The sequence below is a fragment of the Eschrichtius robustus genome, chromosome 5 (assembly GCF_028021215.1).
Source record: "Eschrichtius robustus isolate mEscRob2 chromosome 5, mEscRob2.pri, whole genome shotgun sequence".
In the NCBI taxonomy this organism is placed as follows: Eukaryota; Metazoa; Chordata; class Mammalia; order Artiodactyla; family Eschrichtiidae; genus Eschrichtius; species Eschrichtius robustus.
The window spans coordinates 6480547-6498588 of NC_090828.1; the positions used below are offsets into that span (position 1 = coordinate 6480547).

Below are 18042 nucleotides of genomic sequence, written 5' to 3' on the forward strand. Positions count from 1 at the left end.
AATGGATCTTATATCCAGAAGTAAAAAGTATACCAACAAATTGGACATGCCAAATGCATTGTTTCTAAAGATGCCCACTCGCACGTGAAGTAACGTCCTTCTCCCAATTCATCTTCATTCACCAATTAATGAACTCTCCATATAGTAATAATAATTTAAGTTTAAGCAAAGATCAAGTTGCTAAGAAACCAGTCTGTCTGCTCATTTTCCTCATAGTCAACACTTTTGGAAAAAGAAGGAGAGATGACGAGATGAGAGCTTTAAGAGATGGATGCGTACCGCTCATTTTGAATCTTTTCTAATTATTACACCTCTAAGGGTTTTAAAAATCATTTTAAATTGTTTTATCTCTTCCTAATTGTTTTTCCTATATTTCAGTTCATTCATCAAACAAAATAAATGCTTCAAAACTCAAATTATAATTTAAAGTATAATATTGTGTTCATGAAACACCGTGATGGAAGAGTTGAAATACATTCTTCCTAAATATACAAGGTGTGTTTTCTTGAGCAGCTTGGAAGACTATACCTGCCTTCACAGAAAATAAATATGCAAATAAATATGCAAATGCAATATGCATCAATCTTGCTCTTACAAAGTCTTCCAGGATAGAGGGCTTGTAACACGATCTATAATTGTCAGAACTCAAGGAAAAGTATTGAGCTACCAGATATACTGAAAGGACCCTAACACAGTTACCCCTATAACACAGTCACCCCTATAACACAGTCACCCTGTGAGTAGAAATTCTGCAGTGTGAAGATTTATGCAAAGGCAAACATCAGCGTCTGAGCCTCATCACGGTCTGAACACGGTACTGCCAGCACTTAGAAGGCAGTCAGTAAACGCAAAAAGGGAAGGGAGGAAAGGAGGGAGGCTTAATTGTTTCCATTCCTTACCATTCACTTTCTCAAAAAATTCTAATCAAATGGATCGCTCATTGCTGTTTTCTCCTAGCTTTGCAAGTCCCTAACAACATTTTGTTTCAGCATTTGGACGGGTAACGGGAAAACATAATTAAAGCAAATGGTAAGATATGGAGCAAAGCCTTGGCTTCAATTTTGTCTGTTAACTGAATTACGTTTTTATTGTGCAAATGAGCTATTGCTAAAAACCTTGAAAGCCTTACTAAAACATTTCTGGTAGTAAAATGTGATCAACATGCATTTGATGATAGCAAATATCTAAAACAAACTAACCAAAAGAACCCATACATCTGTACATTCCTTATAGCAGTAAACATAAATGATGTATCAGGAGAATGAGGTACATGTCTGAGGCATGGATCCGTAAAGATACCCATGATCTAGAGTTAAGTAAGAAAAAAAAATTACCAAGTCTTAGAATAGTGTGACCTTGACTCAGTTAATGCCAAAATAGCTGTATAGTTTGGAAGTTCGGGGGTTTTTTTCTTTTTTTTTTTAAAGATCCAAAAGGATACTGTAACCTACTGCTAGCACTGTTAACCTCAGGCAGGGGAGCAGACAGGGAAAGTAATGTGAGGGCGGCTTCTACCTGTTCTTTTCTATATACCTATATTGTTCAAATTTTTTACACCATGCCTTATTTTCAAATCTGATCATATGTGAAAGTAACTGAGAAAATATCAGATTTTTGAATTAGTCTTAAAATACGTAAATTTTCAGAGCAAAAAAAAAAAGCCATTAAAATTACTTACCTTGCTAGAATTAGATTTTTCTCCATTAGAGTCCATGCAGTTTTATTTGATTTTATTAGCAATCTCTTTCAGAAGACCCTTGAGATCATTAAGCTTGAAAGGGGAAAAAATAAAACTGGTCTTAAGATCAATTTTCCAACTTTAAATTTTAAATTATGACTCTATGGCTTTTCTGTGAAATAGATGTACTATATATGAAATAGCAATTATGGTTCATGCCTGGAGTATGGCCGACTCCAGGTGATATTTCAGACTCTGTCCATTATTAATTTTCTGAAATCATATCACAAGCAAATAATCATTAGCACCAATTAGGATTAGCTTTACTCAAATAAAAATCACTAGTGATTCCTACATAGAAAGGATAGATTACAACACAGAGAAGTAATATATAGAAATAAAAATGTTATATGTAACTAATAAAATTATAAGGTATCAATAAAGTTTTGCTTTGATAAAAGTATAATATAATGAAAATAATGTGATACAATACTAATCAAGTTTTTGCAAATAAAGTGTCTCCCCTCACACACACACACACAAAAACAGTATAAGTAGCAAAACAATTTAAGTAAAAAGCATGATAAAATTATTTTCAATACATGCATATTTCACAAGTTTTTACACAAGATGCATGAAGATCACTTTAAGTTACAAGCTATATTTTTACACTTAATAAAAGCTGTAGACATAACGCAATCTCTGTACAGTTGGTTTCCAACTTGCTGTATCACTCACTCAAGGAAAACTTTCTGTTTAACTTAGGCTTATTTCCAGCATTAATCTCTTCATTTAACTCTTTTTTAAAAAAGGACAAAAAGAAACCATAAGGGCTAATGGTTGCCTAAAATAAAGAAGTCATAGTAAGATTCCTACTTACAGACTTAAGGTCAATGTGAATAACTTTGTTTTCTGGTGTAAGAATGAGACGGAGAAATTTTTTTTCACTGGAGGGGCTTTGGAGAGATTTCTGTACTGGTTGACAGTAAAAGGACTTTAGTATGATGTTTAGTAGGGTTTAAGACACCAAGAGCTTGCTCAAGAAACAAGTGGCCAACCCTAAAATTCTCCTTGGATAGAAAGGAGAGACTTTTTGTTGTTCAGAAGAGAAGGGGTAGAGGAAGGGGGAGGGAATAAAAAGGGGAGAGAGGGCAGGGGAGCAGGAGAGAAGGGGGGCCTGGGAGCAGGAGAGAAGCAGGGAGAGAGGCAGTGAAATCCTGTGGGTGGTGGCCCATGTCTCAGTGTTGTGTGGTTTGACGTTTCCCTGGGATCTGCCCAAATTCAACTAAAACCTGCGAAAGGCATGGTGTAGGTGGACTTCTTGCAGGAACCAACAAAGGGGTGGAGCTCCACAGCCAGGGAGATGCAGAGGGGGCTGGACCTGCAGGCACTTCTCTGAGGACCCCACAGAGCCCTGGCTCGCACGTGTGTGTGGACAGCCCCCAACTGGGACTCCAGTCATCTGTGACCCCCTCGGCACCACGCCCACAACCGCCATGCTCAGGTCCACTGTCCCTACCAGAGGGTCACCCCGCCACACCCAGACACACACTGGCTGGGAGGCCTCCCTGGCCCCTGGGAGTCAGTTCAGCTGCTCCAGTACCTGGATCTCCAGCTGACCTCCGACCCAGGTCCCGCTCTGCCCCATCCCCTTGCTGCCCTCCTGTCTATGCTCTGCGTGCCCCAGAGCAGGGGCAGTGGAAAGTCTTGCAGAAGCTTGAGCCCAGCCCCAAGTGTACTTTCCATCGGCTCCCTCCAAAGCCACCTTAAGCGAACCCACAAGTAAACCAACTCAACACAACAAACAAAAATAGACTGTTTTCTCTACACACACACTTAGACAAGTCCCTAGCACCTCTATTCCCCAAACCAAACTGTGTAAGCCCCTCTTATGCGGCCACTCTGACCTCTCAGAGGGATCTTTGAAAGGCATGTTCCCAGATGTGTCCCCAGAGGCTTGCCCTGCATGGGAATAAAATCCAAACCTAAAGAGGCCAGCAAGTTCCTGCCAAGGACGACCCAGCCTCCCCCTTTCTTCCTACTCGGTGTTCCCCTGGTCCACGCCATCCCTCTCCAGCTGCCCAGAACATTCCATGCATCTCTGGCTTAGGGCCTTCACAGCTGCTGACCCTGGTCCCCGGTAACGCAGACACGGGCAATCTGGAACATACGCCTGATAGGGCTAAGAAAAGTATTATCGCTATTTAATCCAACATAATTCAGCTGGAAAATGCTCCTACACCCAAACCACTTAACAAGGGATCCATTCATGAAACTTGGGGCCCATGTCTGCTTTGACAGCACTTAGCCCAATGCCTGGCACATGGCAGGTGCTCAGTAAGTATTACGAGCTATGTAGCTTAGGTACCGATGCAGCAGACAATATATTTAAACATAAATATATGATGTAGAGAAAGTGAATAATCCTATAAGGCTTTATATATATTCTGTATTACATATTATAGTCATCTAATATACATACTCAGTGTTAGAATACTATCCCTTATGCTTCCTTTCATGCATTCTAACATTTTTAAAATTTTTAAAAATATCCAGCACTTTTCTTTCCCCTCTTCACTGATTATAATCGTGATATACATCCTGGCATGATTGTTTATGTCCAGATACTCAACTCTAAGAACATGGGAGTCTTCCCAGCCCCTCAATTAAAAATCAGTGCCAGGACAACATCAGAAGGAGAGCAGCTGTAACAAGATATACTCCTGTGTGATGGCGTGTCTCCAAAGATGGCTGCCACGTTTCTCCCTGCCCATGTGTCACTCCCACATCGAGGTGGAACGTGAACAGGTGGGGTCTACTGCTCCCCCACCTGGATCCCAGCCAGCCTGGGGCTGCTTTAATCAATGGATGCTGGTGGACGTGATGGCCTGCCAGGTCCAGGTCTCGCCTTTAGGAGCACTGGTGGCTTCTGTTTCTTCACGCTTGGAAGCCAGTCCCTATGGAAAAAGGGGAACTGCCCCGAGACCCCCAAGCCTCACGGATCAGAGATCACGTGGAAGAGAGAGGCCATGAGGAGGAGCGCTGAGGTGCCAGATCCTGGCCTCACCGCCAGCTGAAGCCAGCCCCGTAAACCCAGCTGAGACCACATGAAGCAGAAGAACTGCCCGGCTGAGCCCTTCCCAAACCCCTGACCCAGAAAAGCAAGAGTGAAATAAAATGGTTGTTTGAAGCCACTAAAATGTGGGGTTGTTTGTTGCACAGCAATAGGGAACTAAAGCAAACTGTGATGGAAACATTCGACTGTCAGCACAGAATGCACCATCATCCTGAGTGGTTGAGTCCAATATATGGAGCAAGCAGCTCCAGGGGAGGGAAGGAGAGGAAGGAAGAGAAGAGCTAAGGCGGGGGTGGGGTGGGGGGTAAGTAAGAAGGTACCAGGCATCAGCCCACCGTCCTGCACAAGACCAGAGTTCAGGAAGGGAGGCCCATGGAAACACGGCCTCAGATCTTTTAAATGCTGCTGGTAACTAACACATAAATACATATACGAGAAATTGTGAACCGAATAAATGATCATCTTAGAGCTCTGAGAAGAGCACCTTTTGTTCATTTATTCAATGCTCCTTGAGACCCTACTATAGGCAGAAAATTGGGTGCTGGAGACCCTGCCACCCCTGATGGGGTATCGTCAAGCCGTGGAACCGCACAGCCCTGGGGGGGTATGTGACTCTGTCACCCAGGACGTCATCCCCAAAATGCCACGGATATCACCTCCTCTTCAGAGCCTAACAGGGAGCCGACATTTATGAATCGATTGTCATTTCTGCTGAACCAAATCATAATTTCCAGCTACCCAGCTCAGGGTGGAGGTGGGCATACTCTCTCTACGTCTAATTCACGTGCGTATTCGTGCAGTCGCAATTCAAATGAAGTGGATGACAAATTAGAGTGGCAGCAAAGACTGGCATAGAGTCTCTAGGCTCCCAACCTGCTTTTCTGAGCCTTTCTGGTGTTCCCTGTCACTGCAAGCATCTTACACCCGAGAGAAAAAGAAAGGAGGGGTCCTGGGTTAGACAGAGACAGTCGTGGAAATGGGACTTCAGGACTATTCCCGTGGGGCTGGGAGCATCGGAGAAGCAATTCCATTCCAGCACCCCGGCTTTAAGCAGTGAATAAAGAAAGCTGAGTATAGAACAGGGTCACATCCATTTTTTTTTAAACAATTAACTTCATCTATTTTTGGACACTGGCTTCTAGCTGAAAGCTCAAAGATAATGGAGATTTAAAAAAATAATTCCCAAACTATAAACAGAAGTATACCTTTGTATCCAGCTGTCTAAAATGATGCCTCATTCTTCAAGGAAGTTAAAGAAAAGAGAGAGCGAGAACAGAGAGAGAGAGAGAAACAAAAAGGGCTATTAGGCTCCATTTCGCAGTCTTTTAAAGAACAAAATACAGATCATTTTCATCTTCAACTAAATCAACGTCACCTGCTTTTACCACTTTTACTTTCTTCCTAATACCCAAGCGAAGCAGAATTCCACTCTCACCCCAGATGGAAGGACAGCAAATAGATGCTACCTTTGTTGATGGGGGCGGGGGGGCGGGGGGTGGAAGATGACCTGTAAGGTCCGTCCCTTCCTTCCAAAACTAAGATCTCCGCGTCTAGGGATGGAGGAGAATGGAGGGCATCTGCTTTGTTACTCAAAGAGAAAAAGCATGCCTCGCATCCCCTGCTCCCAATAGCTGTGTTGAACCTAACAAAGGGATTCGTTGTTCTTATGTTTATGCTTTCTTTGTTAGACTGAATTCTGAGGTTTGTTTGGAGCTCTCTGTAAGAGTGACTTCTGACCATTAACCCTGTTAACCCCACTTTAAATACGAAGGGCACGCTCCCGGATGCCCTGCATCCCACATTCCTCATGGACCATCTAGGGAGTCAGTGACTTAGTTAGTTCTATGGGATGTTCACAACAACTCCATGCGACTCATAAAGGGCGTTCAGAACTTCTCAGGGACAACTGTCTGTAAGAGATCAACCAAAGGGTTTTGCCATCTTCTAATCTCTTGCTTCTTCCTCACAGAGATACATGTGCCGACCCTGCAAGGTAACTTCTGTTCCCCACGATCCTTGGGTCTTCCTAGAATCCACCTCTGCAGCAGTGGCACAGGGACCCACGCTCTTGTCATCTGGTCCCACGGCCCTGCCCTGCAGGCTCCAAATCCCTCTTTCTGCCCTTCAATCAGAAGGACAATCAGATGGCAGGTGGGTGGGTTTTGCCCTTCCTGAAAGGCTGACACACCCTTTTGCGTTTGTCACCTTCAGTTGCCTGAGCCATAACCTTTTGGTGCCATTCCTCTCTGCTGCAAATTCTCTTTACAGAGTTTGCTCAAATAAGCTGCCTGTGTTCTGCCAGCTCCTGTACACAAGGGGAGGCTCGCAAAGCAGGAATAAATGACTGGCATACTCCTCTGATGTGTCGCTGGCTTTTGTGTTGATCTTGACAAGGTAATTTTCTTTCATGACACCCTCCCACGCCAGAGTCATGTTGTCTTCATTCTTGAAACCTTGAATAATGAGACAAAGAAAAACATTCAGATTGTTTCATTTGCCCCCTTTCCCTCCTAAATCAATACCTGCTAGGCATTTTGCCATACTCTGGAACCAAGAGAATTAGATTCGTTCTGCACAGGCTATTCTGACTAATGCTACTTACTAGTGAGAGCAGCAGAACAATGGAATATCAATGAATTTCTTGCTAACAATGAGGAATGGGAGCTTGCATGAAATAGGAATGCAATCTTCATTCCGACTAGAGATCCATCCACAGCTTGTCTGTGTGTCTTGTGACTTAACAAAATCATTTCACTAGTGAATTTGGTTCTCATATTTCTTATGTGCTCCTGTTCCATTTTGATGACATCAGAATACTACTCTGATCATTCAGTTCGATAATTACTGATGGATTTTCTATTCTCAACCTAACACGGGGGTAGAAAGTTTGGAGGAGAGGAAAATCATGCCTGGACATCATTCTTACCCTCTTGAAATATGCAGTCTGGGTGTAGACCTCAAGGATAATTCTGATGTTTAGTTTTTTCCTCTCACCTAAGCCTGGTGTGCTGCAAAATTAGCCTGGGGAATGTTCCAGCAAGATTTTTAGTTCAATTTTTTTTTTTTTTACAGTGCCTTAACCTTTCAGATGGCAAGCAAACAAAGGAACAAATCAACCTGTCACCTGCGTTTCAGGTACTAGTGCAATGGACAGCAATCCTCCATATGAATTCACGGGGAAAGAAAAGCACATACGTTCATGCAGGTGTCCACTTGGAATAAATGTATCTAGTGTTTACTTTTAAATGTGTTCATCTACATGTTAGAGTTTAGGAACTGTTTTAACATCTTCCTAGATATAAAAAGAATTAATTGGGAGTCAAAGACATATGAAAGTGGCAGGATTGAAGCAACTCCTATATAGCAAATAAAGATTTATTTTTAAATGGTGGTTATTCACTTTAGAAAATAATTCCTAACGGAATTTCTTTCAAGTGGATTTTTCCTAGCAAAGTCATCTCCAATGTCTTTTCCTCAAACTAAATGTATGTAGAAGCCCAATAGGAGTACTTAATAATCAATGGAAAGGATAGATGTTCTTGAATTCAGGTGGCTAAAGATCAAGAATGACCAATGACCAAATGTCCAACCTCTCTCACTGTCAAGGAAATGCTGATTGAAACGATGACATAGCATTGTCACAACCAAACTGGAAAATTAGCAGAGTCTAAAATAATGACTGTACTCTCTGTTGGAGAAGATGTAAACAAACAGGTTTCCCACATAATGGGGAAATCTGTAAATTGTTACAGCCTCAGGGAATGAGGGATGGGAAGGGGGGCAGACATATCAAAAGTACATACACTGTATCTAGAAATTTCACTTCTAGAAAGAACTCAAAGGAAAAAATTACTGATATGCTCAAAAATGAATACATAAAACTGTTTCTTATAGTGTTATATAATAACAAAAGAGGAGAAACAATCTACGTGTTTAACAAGGGATTGGTTAAATTGAGTATGGTATACCCATAGGCTGGAATATTCCACAGTTAAAAATTGTCATAAAGATGTATATTTATGGCTATGGGAGATGTTCTCTGGGAGATTATTAGTTAAATGAACAAATTAGATTTTGAATGTGTATGCACAGAGCAATCAAATTATACACCCACACAAGAATAATAGAATCAATACCGATATGTTATCAACATTTATCTCTGGATGGTGGGTTATCTGCTCTTGCTCTTTCTTAGTTGTGCTTTTCTGTGTTTTTTGAACATTTTACAAATGAGCTTGGATTACTTTTTCAATCATGAAAAACAGCAAATTTTATAAAAATGCAATGACTGGGTAGCATATTTTTTACTATTACTTGACGATGTCACCAAAAAAGTACCAAAAATGGAAGTTTGGGTTCTACCTTTTCTGAAAGTTATTTGAAAAATCTTGCATTTTCCTCTAAAGAAGAGCAATTTTAAGCTTAAACCCCATGATTGTCCTATCACTGGAGGCAAATGCAAAGTAAAGGTAGGAAACGAATTACCATGAGAGGATTCGACAACCACAGGATGCTGTGGTTCCGGAATTAGGCATCCCTAAGGAGAAACAAATGAGCAGGTGGTGACCAGGTCCCCCCAGAAGTCTCCAGGGAGTAAACTGGGGCTCTTGGCTCCCTGTCTTCTGTCATCACTGCCCAGTGACTAAAGGATCCTGTCCTGTGGTCTCCCATTCTCCCTATTTCTTTATTCCTTCCTGAGACTAAGAACTGTTAGAAGAGAGCATCCATGGCTCGCTGTCTGTTTCTCTGATTGTTGTGAGAGCATCACTTTCCCAGGGGCCTATCAGGGACACAGGTGCAGATTAACACGTCTCATTTCTGACCTGTTCGCTTTCTCTAGTTGAAGCTCTCATCCACTTGCTGGCCAGGTTGTGGGATTTGTTTTCATTTTTATGTTCTTTCTTGTACTTAATCATTAAATAAGTTTGGGGGGAATGTAATGCATTTCGTTCTGCCTTCTCAACCCATCCTGAATCTGGAGGACTGATTTGTCCTTACCTATAACACCGAGTTTCCTGGTTCCATTGATCCTGGGCTGAACACAATGTACCTTTGGAGAGTGGACCTTCATCCCATACGGCCCCTCTACTTACCCACCCCCAACTGGAATCCCACTAGTGATAGGGAATTCACTGCCTCACAGGGTATCACATCATTTCCAGATAGCACTAATTGTTAGACATTGCTTTGCCTTTATACTGCATCAAATCTTCCTCCCCACAACTTTTATCCATCATTTGTTTTTGTTCTCTAGAACGATTCAGGAAGAAGTATGAAACTTTTTGCCAGAGCCTCTAGTCAACAATACATTTCCTAAATTTACTTTGCATTTGCCTCCAAATCTGTGGCATGGATTGGTCCCCTGAGCCCTCCCTCAGGTTCTATAGACACTCATCCATGACATGGCTCCAAAACAGACTCAAAGATAGTTCTGAGACACTTCATTACGCACCTCTGATCTTTGGGTGTGGTCTTTGAGTACAAATTCCAGGTCTCAACTTTCAATTCCCATCCCAGATATAAAGACTCTTCATTCTTTTAGTTAGAAATGACTCACTTTGTCCTCCATGGCAAAACGATGAGGGGAAAGACAGCAACTTATCCAAATTGTCAAAACACCTTTCTTCATTAGGAAAGGCATTTACATATGTGTGATAGCTAATGACATTCCCCAAAGTGACATTTAACGTCTTGAAATAATGCTGTTAAAAGAGTTGACGATGAGGATTCTTTAAACTGAGACACGAGATGGGGGTCGTTGGCACATTTACATTCTGAAAGCCAAACTTTAGGAGATCATGGCTCCAGGGATAACACAGAAGTAAGTTATGACTAATATTTAAGGTCATATTCCTGAGTATCTTTCCTCCATTTTTCTGTGTAGTTAAGGAATCCCACAAAAAATGATGGTTCTTGGCAAGTTAAATTTTTCTTAATTACCACCAATTATCGTGTCTAGGTTAGTAAAATTCGTATTTTTACTTTCTGAGTCATCAAAATATTGGGGATACACTAAAGGGACAGGAATGATTGGCCCAATACAGAACATGAATCCCATGATGGTAGTCAGTGACCATTTTATCAGGTGCAATAAAGAAAAGACCAGAGGGCAACACATAAACACACACCCAGCAGCCCCAGGGAGACACACCACAGTAAACAGCAGGAACAAGGCACAGACAAAGCAGACAAGCTCGAACGCATCCTGACAAAAATCAGTAAGCTGGAGACAAGACCAGCTTAACGGTATTCCTTTCACTGTTTGTACTGGATTCTCCCTTAGATTATCCCTTTCCCAAATTGCCCCCAACACCCAGTTTTTTGCTATTTAACAGGGACTTTTCTTTTTACCCATAGTGATCCATTCGGGGGCCACATCTCAAGATCCTGCCCCACTCTCCAAACCCTGAATTGACTGCTCTTCCCCAAGTCAGGAGAACGAATGTCAGGATCTGAGAAGCATCATTTTACATAGTGATCTGAGGGTGTCTGCTACTGGCCCTGGGAGTTTCTTTGTTCACTTCCATCTTGAGGGAAATTAGTTCAATCAGCAAAAGGGTGTTTCATGATTTATGTTACCATTTCTTGCACTATCATGTCTTCTGTCTGCATTTTTTCCTTCCCCTGGGACTCAGGGTATACACTGTGACACAGCAGGCAGAGGACGGGAGGCAGGAGACTGTGTGCAGCTAGAATCTGGCTGTGGGACACGGACCAGGGTCTTTCATTAGTCTCCCTGCAACCCTTGGCCCCCCGGACCCCTCCCACCTGTCCTCTGACCTCTGTAACTTCTCTCTCTGAACTCTCCTAACTCTCTGGGCCCCTCCCGGCATCTACGCCTTTGCCTGGCTAATTCCAACTCATCCTCTAGGTCTCAGTTTCAATGTCCCCTTCCTCCAGGAAGTCTCCCCTGACTCACTCTAGTCTGGGGTGTAAGTGTCCACAATGTGGCTCTCATGGCACCCTGCACATTCTCTAAATTCATGCTTCCTACGCTTCTCTATTAAGTCTTTCTCATTTTCTTTCTTCTCCTGAGATTATGAGCCCTGTCTGAGGGCAAGGTTAGCCGCTAGCACCATTTCCACAGTGCCTGGCTGCCGCATGGTGGGCGCCTGACGCATATTTGTTGAATTAATGATCCCCAGGTCCCTTTCACTCCCTGCCTGGCAGGCTCCCTGTGACACTAACCGTCTCGTCCCAGGGCTGGCATCCCTCCAGGTCATGGCCCATGAGCCCAGCTCCCACATGGCTGTGTTCACAGCTGTATCCACAGAACTGAGAGTAAATGTGTGTAAAGAAATGAACGCCTCCTGTAATACTTTTACAGTATTTCTCGTTCATGTGCTCAGGTAGGGAAGGCCCCTCTTCACGCTTTGCTTGTCTTTCCCATGCACTGTATCCATCCATCCCTGCACTCCCTCTGTTTTTAAACCCAGATCTGCAGAAAATGTGGGGTGGGTTTTACAAAAATCTTCCAAAGACAACGGTGGCAGGAAATGAGGTTAGTAGGCTCTTGCTTTTGGAATTTATAAGAACGCAGTGATTTTCCTTTTTTATCACTCTATTTAGACATTTCATGAGAATTTTTTCATTGGTTCTTGGTGGTTGTCTAGAATCTAAGCGATAGGACTAACTGGATAGTTCATAAACATTGAGGCACCCACTTCTATCCCAATTGCTGAAGGTCATTTTCTGGAACCAAGTTTGTACTTTTCTATACCATCCACATCTATCACAGATCCTGCTCAGAAAGGAAGTGCTCAGGAAAGGTTATTTCAAGGAAGGAAAACATAGCAGATATTCCAATTGCTCATGAAAATATATCATTTTAGAAAGTGGCAAAGAAAAAGCAGCAAAGGACTGAGAAAGATCAAGAAGCTGTTTCTTAAAGATCCGTGCTCAGTTGTCTAAGTTTCTGAGGCTCAAGAAAAGCACAGCAAATAGGGCTGTATATGTACAGAGGGTCAGCCTAGATATTGAGCATTTCCCTATGGTGAATACAGTTATAGCCATTATAGCTGAGAAATTTTCATTTTAAACTGTTCGAGGCATCAAAGATAATTCTGGACTGAGAAATGTTTTCATTTCTAGTGTGTCAGATCAATCTGGCTAGAGAAATGTTTTCACTTCTAGTGTGTCAGATCTAGGTTTAATATGGCAGGTGAGTTAATGAGAGATAAGCCCACATGCACACCGCCCCCAATGGCAAGGACTCAGCTCAGCTGTGATGCCTGGGTGGGGAGGGCGGTGAGAACCTTGCTTTCTCTTGATAGACCAGCATGGGAGCGGGGCGGGGTGGGGGTGGGGGCAGGGGGAGGGCACTCTCCGGAGATCAGCTCATCCAGCTTGTTCAGGGGATGCCTTTTGTGATAAATGGCAAAACAGGGCCACAGATTCTGCCCACCCCGTGTGCAGGCTGCTCTCCCTTGAGGTGGGCGGGCCTGTGACCTGCTTTGACCAATAGAATGTGGCAGAAGTGATGTCATCTGACTTTCTGAGCCCAGGGCCTCAGAGGCTATGCAGTTTCTGCTTTTTGAGGGAGTCTAGGCTCCAATTGTGGGACCCTGAGCTGGAGGAGACTGAGGCTGCTTGATGACAGCCCAGCCAACCCCACACATGTGAGCACACATGGACATTGGGACCAGCCAGCCCACAGCCTACCTGCCAGCAGCCGGACACCACAAGGAGCAGAGACCAGCGCAGGACTGACCCATGGAGTCTTGGGCAGATAAACGGTGGTAGTTTTAGGGAACCAGATTTCAAAGCGTTGTTTCACAATAAGACACAACAGATCTGCTTAGAGACTCAGATCTGCTTGTATTTCCCAAGAATGGGACTGAGGATGGAAATCCTGCAGGTACCAGGGCTGGGTCCAACCTGAGTCATTAACTCTGCCTACCTAGTCAGCACATGGGGACACTGATGACTTTTGTGGGCCCTGCTAGGGTGACCAGCAGCCCCTGAACTGACAGGGCTCCTGAGATGCAGGACTTGTAATTTTACAATAGGGATGGTCCCTGGCAAACTGAGACAAGTCGGTCACCCTAAGTGGACATCCAGAATGCAGGACCCTCAGCGCTAAGACAGGGACGTTCTGGGCGAACCAGGACAAGTCAGCCACCCTAGGCCCTCGGCACTTTTGCCATTGTGGGCCCCTTCCTGGATCAAGAAAATATGAAAAAGATTATATGACTGGGTTGGTATAAGGACAAGTATATACCAATAGGTTTTCTGTCACCTAAAAGTTCTTTCTTTTTCTTCTGATTTTTAAAAGAAATGAAAAGAGCTGTGTGGACCCCAAAGTGCCTGGGCCCCGTCGCCGTGCAGACGTCAGTCCTGCGGCTGCACCCCTATCCACCCACCAGGAGACGGAGTCCCCAGCTCAAGTCTGAGGTTAGAAGACAAAGTGTACAAGCCAGTGGTGCCCTTTCCATCTTTTCCTTTGTATCCAGACATCCAGATGAATGAAAATAGGCCTCTCCCTCCCTTGTGCTGAATTTGGTTGAAACAAGTTTGTGGGTGAGGGAGATCTGTGCGGCTCAGTGGCTCCAGGAAGGGGCGTTAAGTAAACCTCGGGTCGTGGGGAAGAGAGCCAGATGTGTGCTCCCTGCAGCCAAAACGATGGGGACCCAGGTGTGACTGAGAGTCAAGGGTCAGAGGTTCCGGCTCCCACAGCAGGGGCAAGGAGAGGGGCTAGGTGGGGACCTGTCTGCCCCGAGTTTGTCGGGGCTGAGGAGGTGGGTGACCACATGAGAGAGAGAACAACCTCCAGAGTCCCCAGCAGGGAGAGTCTGTGCAGAGCGCACCCCTGGAAACCAGAGGCTCCTGTGGGGCAGCGGCCCCCCGGAGAGAGCATCGCCAAGTCCCAGGAGCTGTGGTTGGTGTGAGGGGGCAGGCAGGGCATGGCTGAAGGACCCGCCAAGCGCCCACACAGCAGAGGGTCAGTTTTAGGCATGCACCAGGCCGGGGAGCACAGAGCCAGCCCAGGACAGCGCCACCATTTCTAAACAGGATTTCTGCACTTTCCCCTCCCTTCTCCCTGTGCTCCAACCCAGAGAAGGTCAGGAACAGCAGCTGGTGAGTGAGCAGGAGGGAAGGGAATAAGAAAGAGAGAAAAGCCAGCAGCCCATCCTTCCTGACAGCTCCACCGGCTGAGAGGGGGTTCAGGGTACGGGGAGTCTCCCCTCTGAATGACGATGAATGGGCTGGTTAATCTATTGGACTGCAGGTCCTAATTTCTAAATTGAGACTGTTTTACCAAGTAAAGTCATCATAAGCTTTTCTAGTTCTCTAAGAACAACCAGAAAAGTCATGACCCCTGCTGGAATCAAAGCTAAGATCTCCCAGAGAATAAATGTCACGGAAGCAACAGAGAGCAAGAACCAAGTCACATTTTGACACCATCCCGTGAATCCTGTTGTCTCAGCATCCTATTTACATCATTATTCTGTACATCCCAAAGTGAGGCCCCTGGAATAAGGCCGTCCTGGCAGATCTCGAAGGCTTTCTCAATCTACTCTTTCAATGCATATATATGTATAACTGAATCACTTTGCTGTCTAGCAGTAATTAACAAAACTTTGTAAATCAACCATACTTCAATAAAAAATAAAATAAAACAGCTATGATAACACTACCGTTAAAAAAAGAAAAGAAAAAACAAGAAAAAAAACCTGTGGGCATGGACAACTGCCCTAAGTATTGTAAAGTCTACTAAAATATTAATATTGTGCTCCGTAAATTCAAAAAAAAATCTACTCTTCCTCTCGAGTAAGTCACTGGGGGGCTCGATGCCTGAACTTTACAGACAGGCACCTGTGAGCGCTGAAATAACCGTGACTAACCCTTCCTGTTGAGATGTGGACCAGACACGCTTCCCCAAAATGAATCCCTGCCTTCAAGCCCCAGCACAACGGGTGAGCCACTCACAGCAGGCGGAAGACTCGGTGCTCCTCTCTTTGCAGCAGCACCGGAAGCATTTCTTGACCACCATGTAGAAGTAGGCGAAGACCACGAAGGGGAAGGGGACGTTGAGGCGGGTGCAGTATTCCTGCACCAGGAAGTACCTCTGGAACTTCCAGACCTGGTCGTTGTTCTCCTGGACGGTGCCCACGGTGTAGCTGGCGGGAGGGGAGAGAAGGTCAAGCCTCAGCTTTCCATAGGCCTGGCCATTTCATTGCCGAATATGGTGATATTGGTACCAAGCTCTCACTGCCATAGGAGAGAAGAATCTATGGTGGTATCGGGGCCTGAACAACTCAGGCACCCTTCCGTTCATGCTGGGCCAAAATTGGGTCTGGCTTTTGTTATTTTGTTGTTTTTTTTAAATCACAAAAGATTGTCCAATGAACTTTAAAATGATTCCTGCCTGCGAGGGGGCAGGCAGGGCATGGCTGAAGGACCCGCCAAGCACCCACACGGTAGAGGTGTGTTTCAAGACCTTTCAAGGATTCCCTTTTTCCGTTAGTCTGGTATTGTGTTTGATACCGAGAGGCCCAAGGTGGCGACTCTCGAAGGAGTAAGTTGCCTACATCACTGTGGGAGTTTAATTATAAACAATCTGGGAGAGCAGTTTGTTAATATTTATCAGGGGTCTTAAAAATATTTATCCATTTGACCCATTGATTTTACTTCTGGAAATCTAACCTAAGAATAAGGAGATACTGAGAAAAGAAAATATAGAAATGGATATCACACACGATGTCTGCCACAGCACTCTGGGTAATAGCTGCTCCCACTTTCCACCCAGCAGCACGAAACAACCGAAATGTTCAACACTAAGAAAATATATCACAAGTTATGGCCAATCAATGTGATTACACTATGCAGCTGCTGTTAAAAAATATGTTTATGACTAACTTTTATATTTTGGGCAAATGCTTACATGTGAGTGAAAATAATGAGGCTCAAACTTGTACTCACAACCCAATCTCACTATGTAAATCACAATTCACAGGGAGAAATAGATCCCATAACAAAGAATTAGGAAAACGTCTATTTATCCGGAAAATGTCTGACTGTACCACTGACTTATCTGTTACAAATTAAACCAAGATTGTTAAGTAGCTAACACTTGTTACATACCAGACACTGTTCTAAGCAGTCTACTTGTATGAGTTGATTTAGTCTGCAAACAGCTCTCTGTAGCACGTTAAGTGCTATTATCATCTGTGATTAACAGATCAAGAAACTGAGGCACAATAGGGGTAGGTAAATTGTCTGAGTCCCCCGACTGGCAGATGATGAAGCCAAAATTTGGACCCCGAAATCCAGCCCAGTGCCTATTTGCTCTGTCACTACATGATGCCACCTCATGACGTGGAGCGTGAATGCTTTGAGCCGTGCTCCATTTCAAAAGGATCGGGTTGGACTACTTAGTAAAAGATAACTGTGAAGCATTTTACCATTTGTTGAAGTTCAATCATCTGAGATACTTTTATTGCTAACACCAAATCACTCCTTCAAGAGCCAGAGAAGCAGCAACAAACCCCTTAAAATTGCCTAACAGCAAATCCTGACTGCAGATAGATTAAATTCTCCAAATTCTGGGTAAAAACATCAGAGGCCAAAACTTCAGAGGCCAAACCTTGCAGACAGAGAAATGGGATACATTTGTTGTGAGACCTCACTCTTACCCCTTAGTGCACTACAACCTAAGAGTTAAATATCTTTAGCCAAGTGAGAATCATACACTTGAGCAACTAGCCTACACAGATCATGGTTGTGGCTTTGCTTATAAGCTTGGTTCTGCTTATCTTGGCGTTTACTGATGAATCAGACCCGTCTGAGCTCTACAACAGGTCCTGGGGTCTGGTCAGGGCAGGCTTTCCCAGAAAGTGCCTCTTCAGCTGAGTGTGGTCTTTAAAGCAAAGGGAATTCATGTTTGTTGAGTATCTACTATACGTAAACTCCTTTACTAGGCATGTAAAATGGTTTCTTGACTGATTCAAGTGTCAACTCTATGTGGTAGATTTTCTGGGTGAAAAGCAAACAGTACTGTGATGCATGAGACTGCAGCAAACTGAATCTGGCAGTGAGCCTGCTGTGTCTTCCAAATGTAGGTCAGGTTGCTCCAAGGGGAATACCAAGCATCATTATTTGTCCTCGCCAGTCCCTGCTGATTCTGTGCCTGCAAAGGACACTGCAGGCTTCTGTCACTGCAATAAGAGAGGACGGCAGGCACGCCCAGGTTAATGAAGTCCAGGTGAAGAACCTGCCAGGGATCACGTTTTACTACATACTTTGCTCCAGGACAAGTATCACCATTCAAATGGGCCCCTAGGAGCAT

The 18042-nt window shown here is 44.0% G+C and overlaps 1 protein-coding gene across 1 annotated transcript in view; it reads right to left on the minus strand.

The window, feature by feature from the left end:
* Window positions 1-1720: 1720 nt before the first annotated feature.
* TRPM8 (transient receptor potential cation channel subfamily M member 8) overlaps window positions 1721-18042 on the minus strand; it is an 87688-nt gene continuing 71366 nt past the window's right edge. The window contains exons 21-24 of the mRNA XM_068543723.1: window positions 15684-15874; window positions 7108-7207; window positions 5960-5993; window positions 1721-1771 (exon numbers count right to left, since the gene is read on the minus strand). Coding sequence (XP_068399824.1) covers window positions 1721-1771; window positions 5960-5993; window positions 7108-7207; window positions 15684-15874 — 376 coding nt within the window. The remainder of the gene's footprint in view (window positions 1772-5959; window positions 5994-7107; window positions 7208-15683; window positions 15875-18042) is intronic.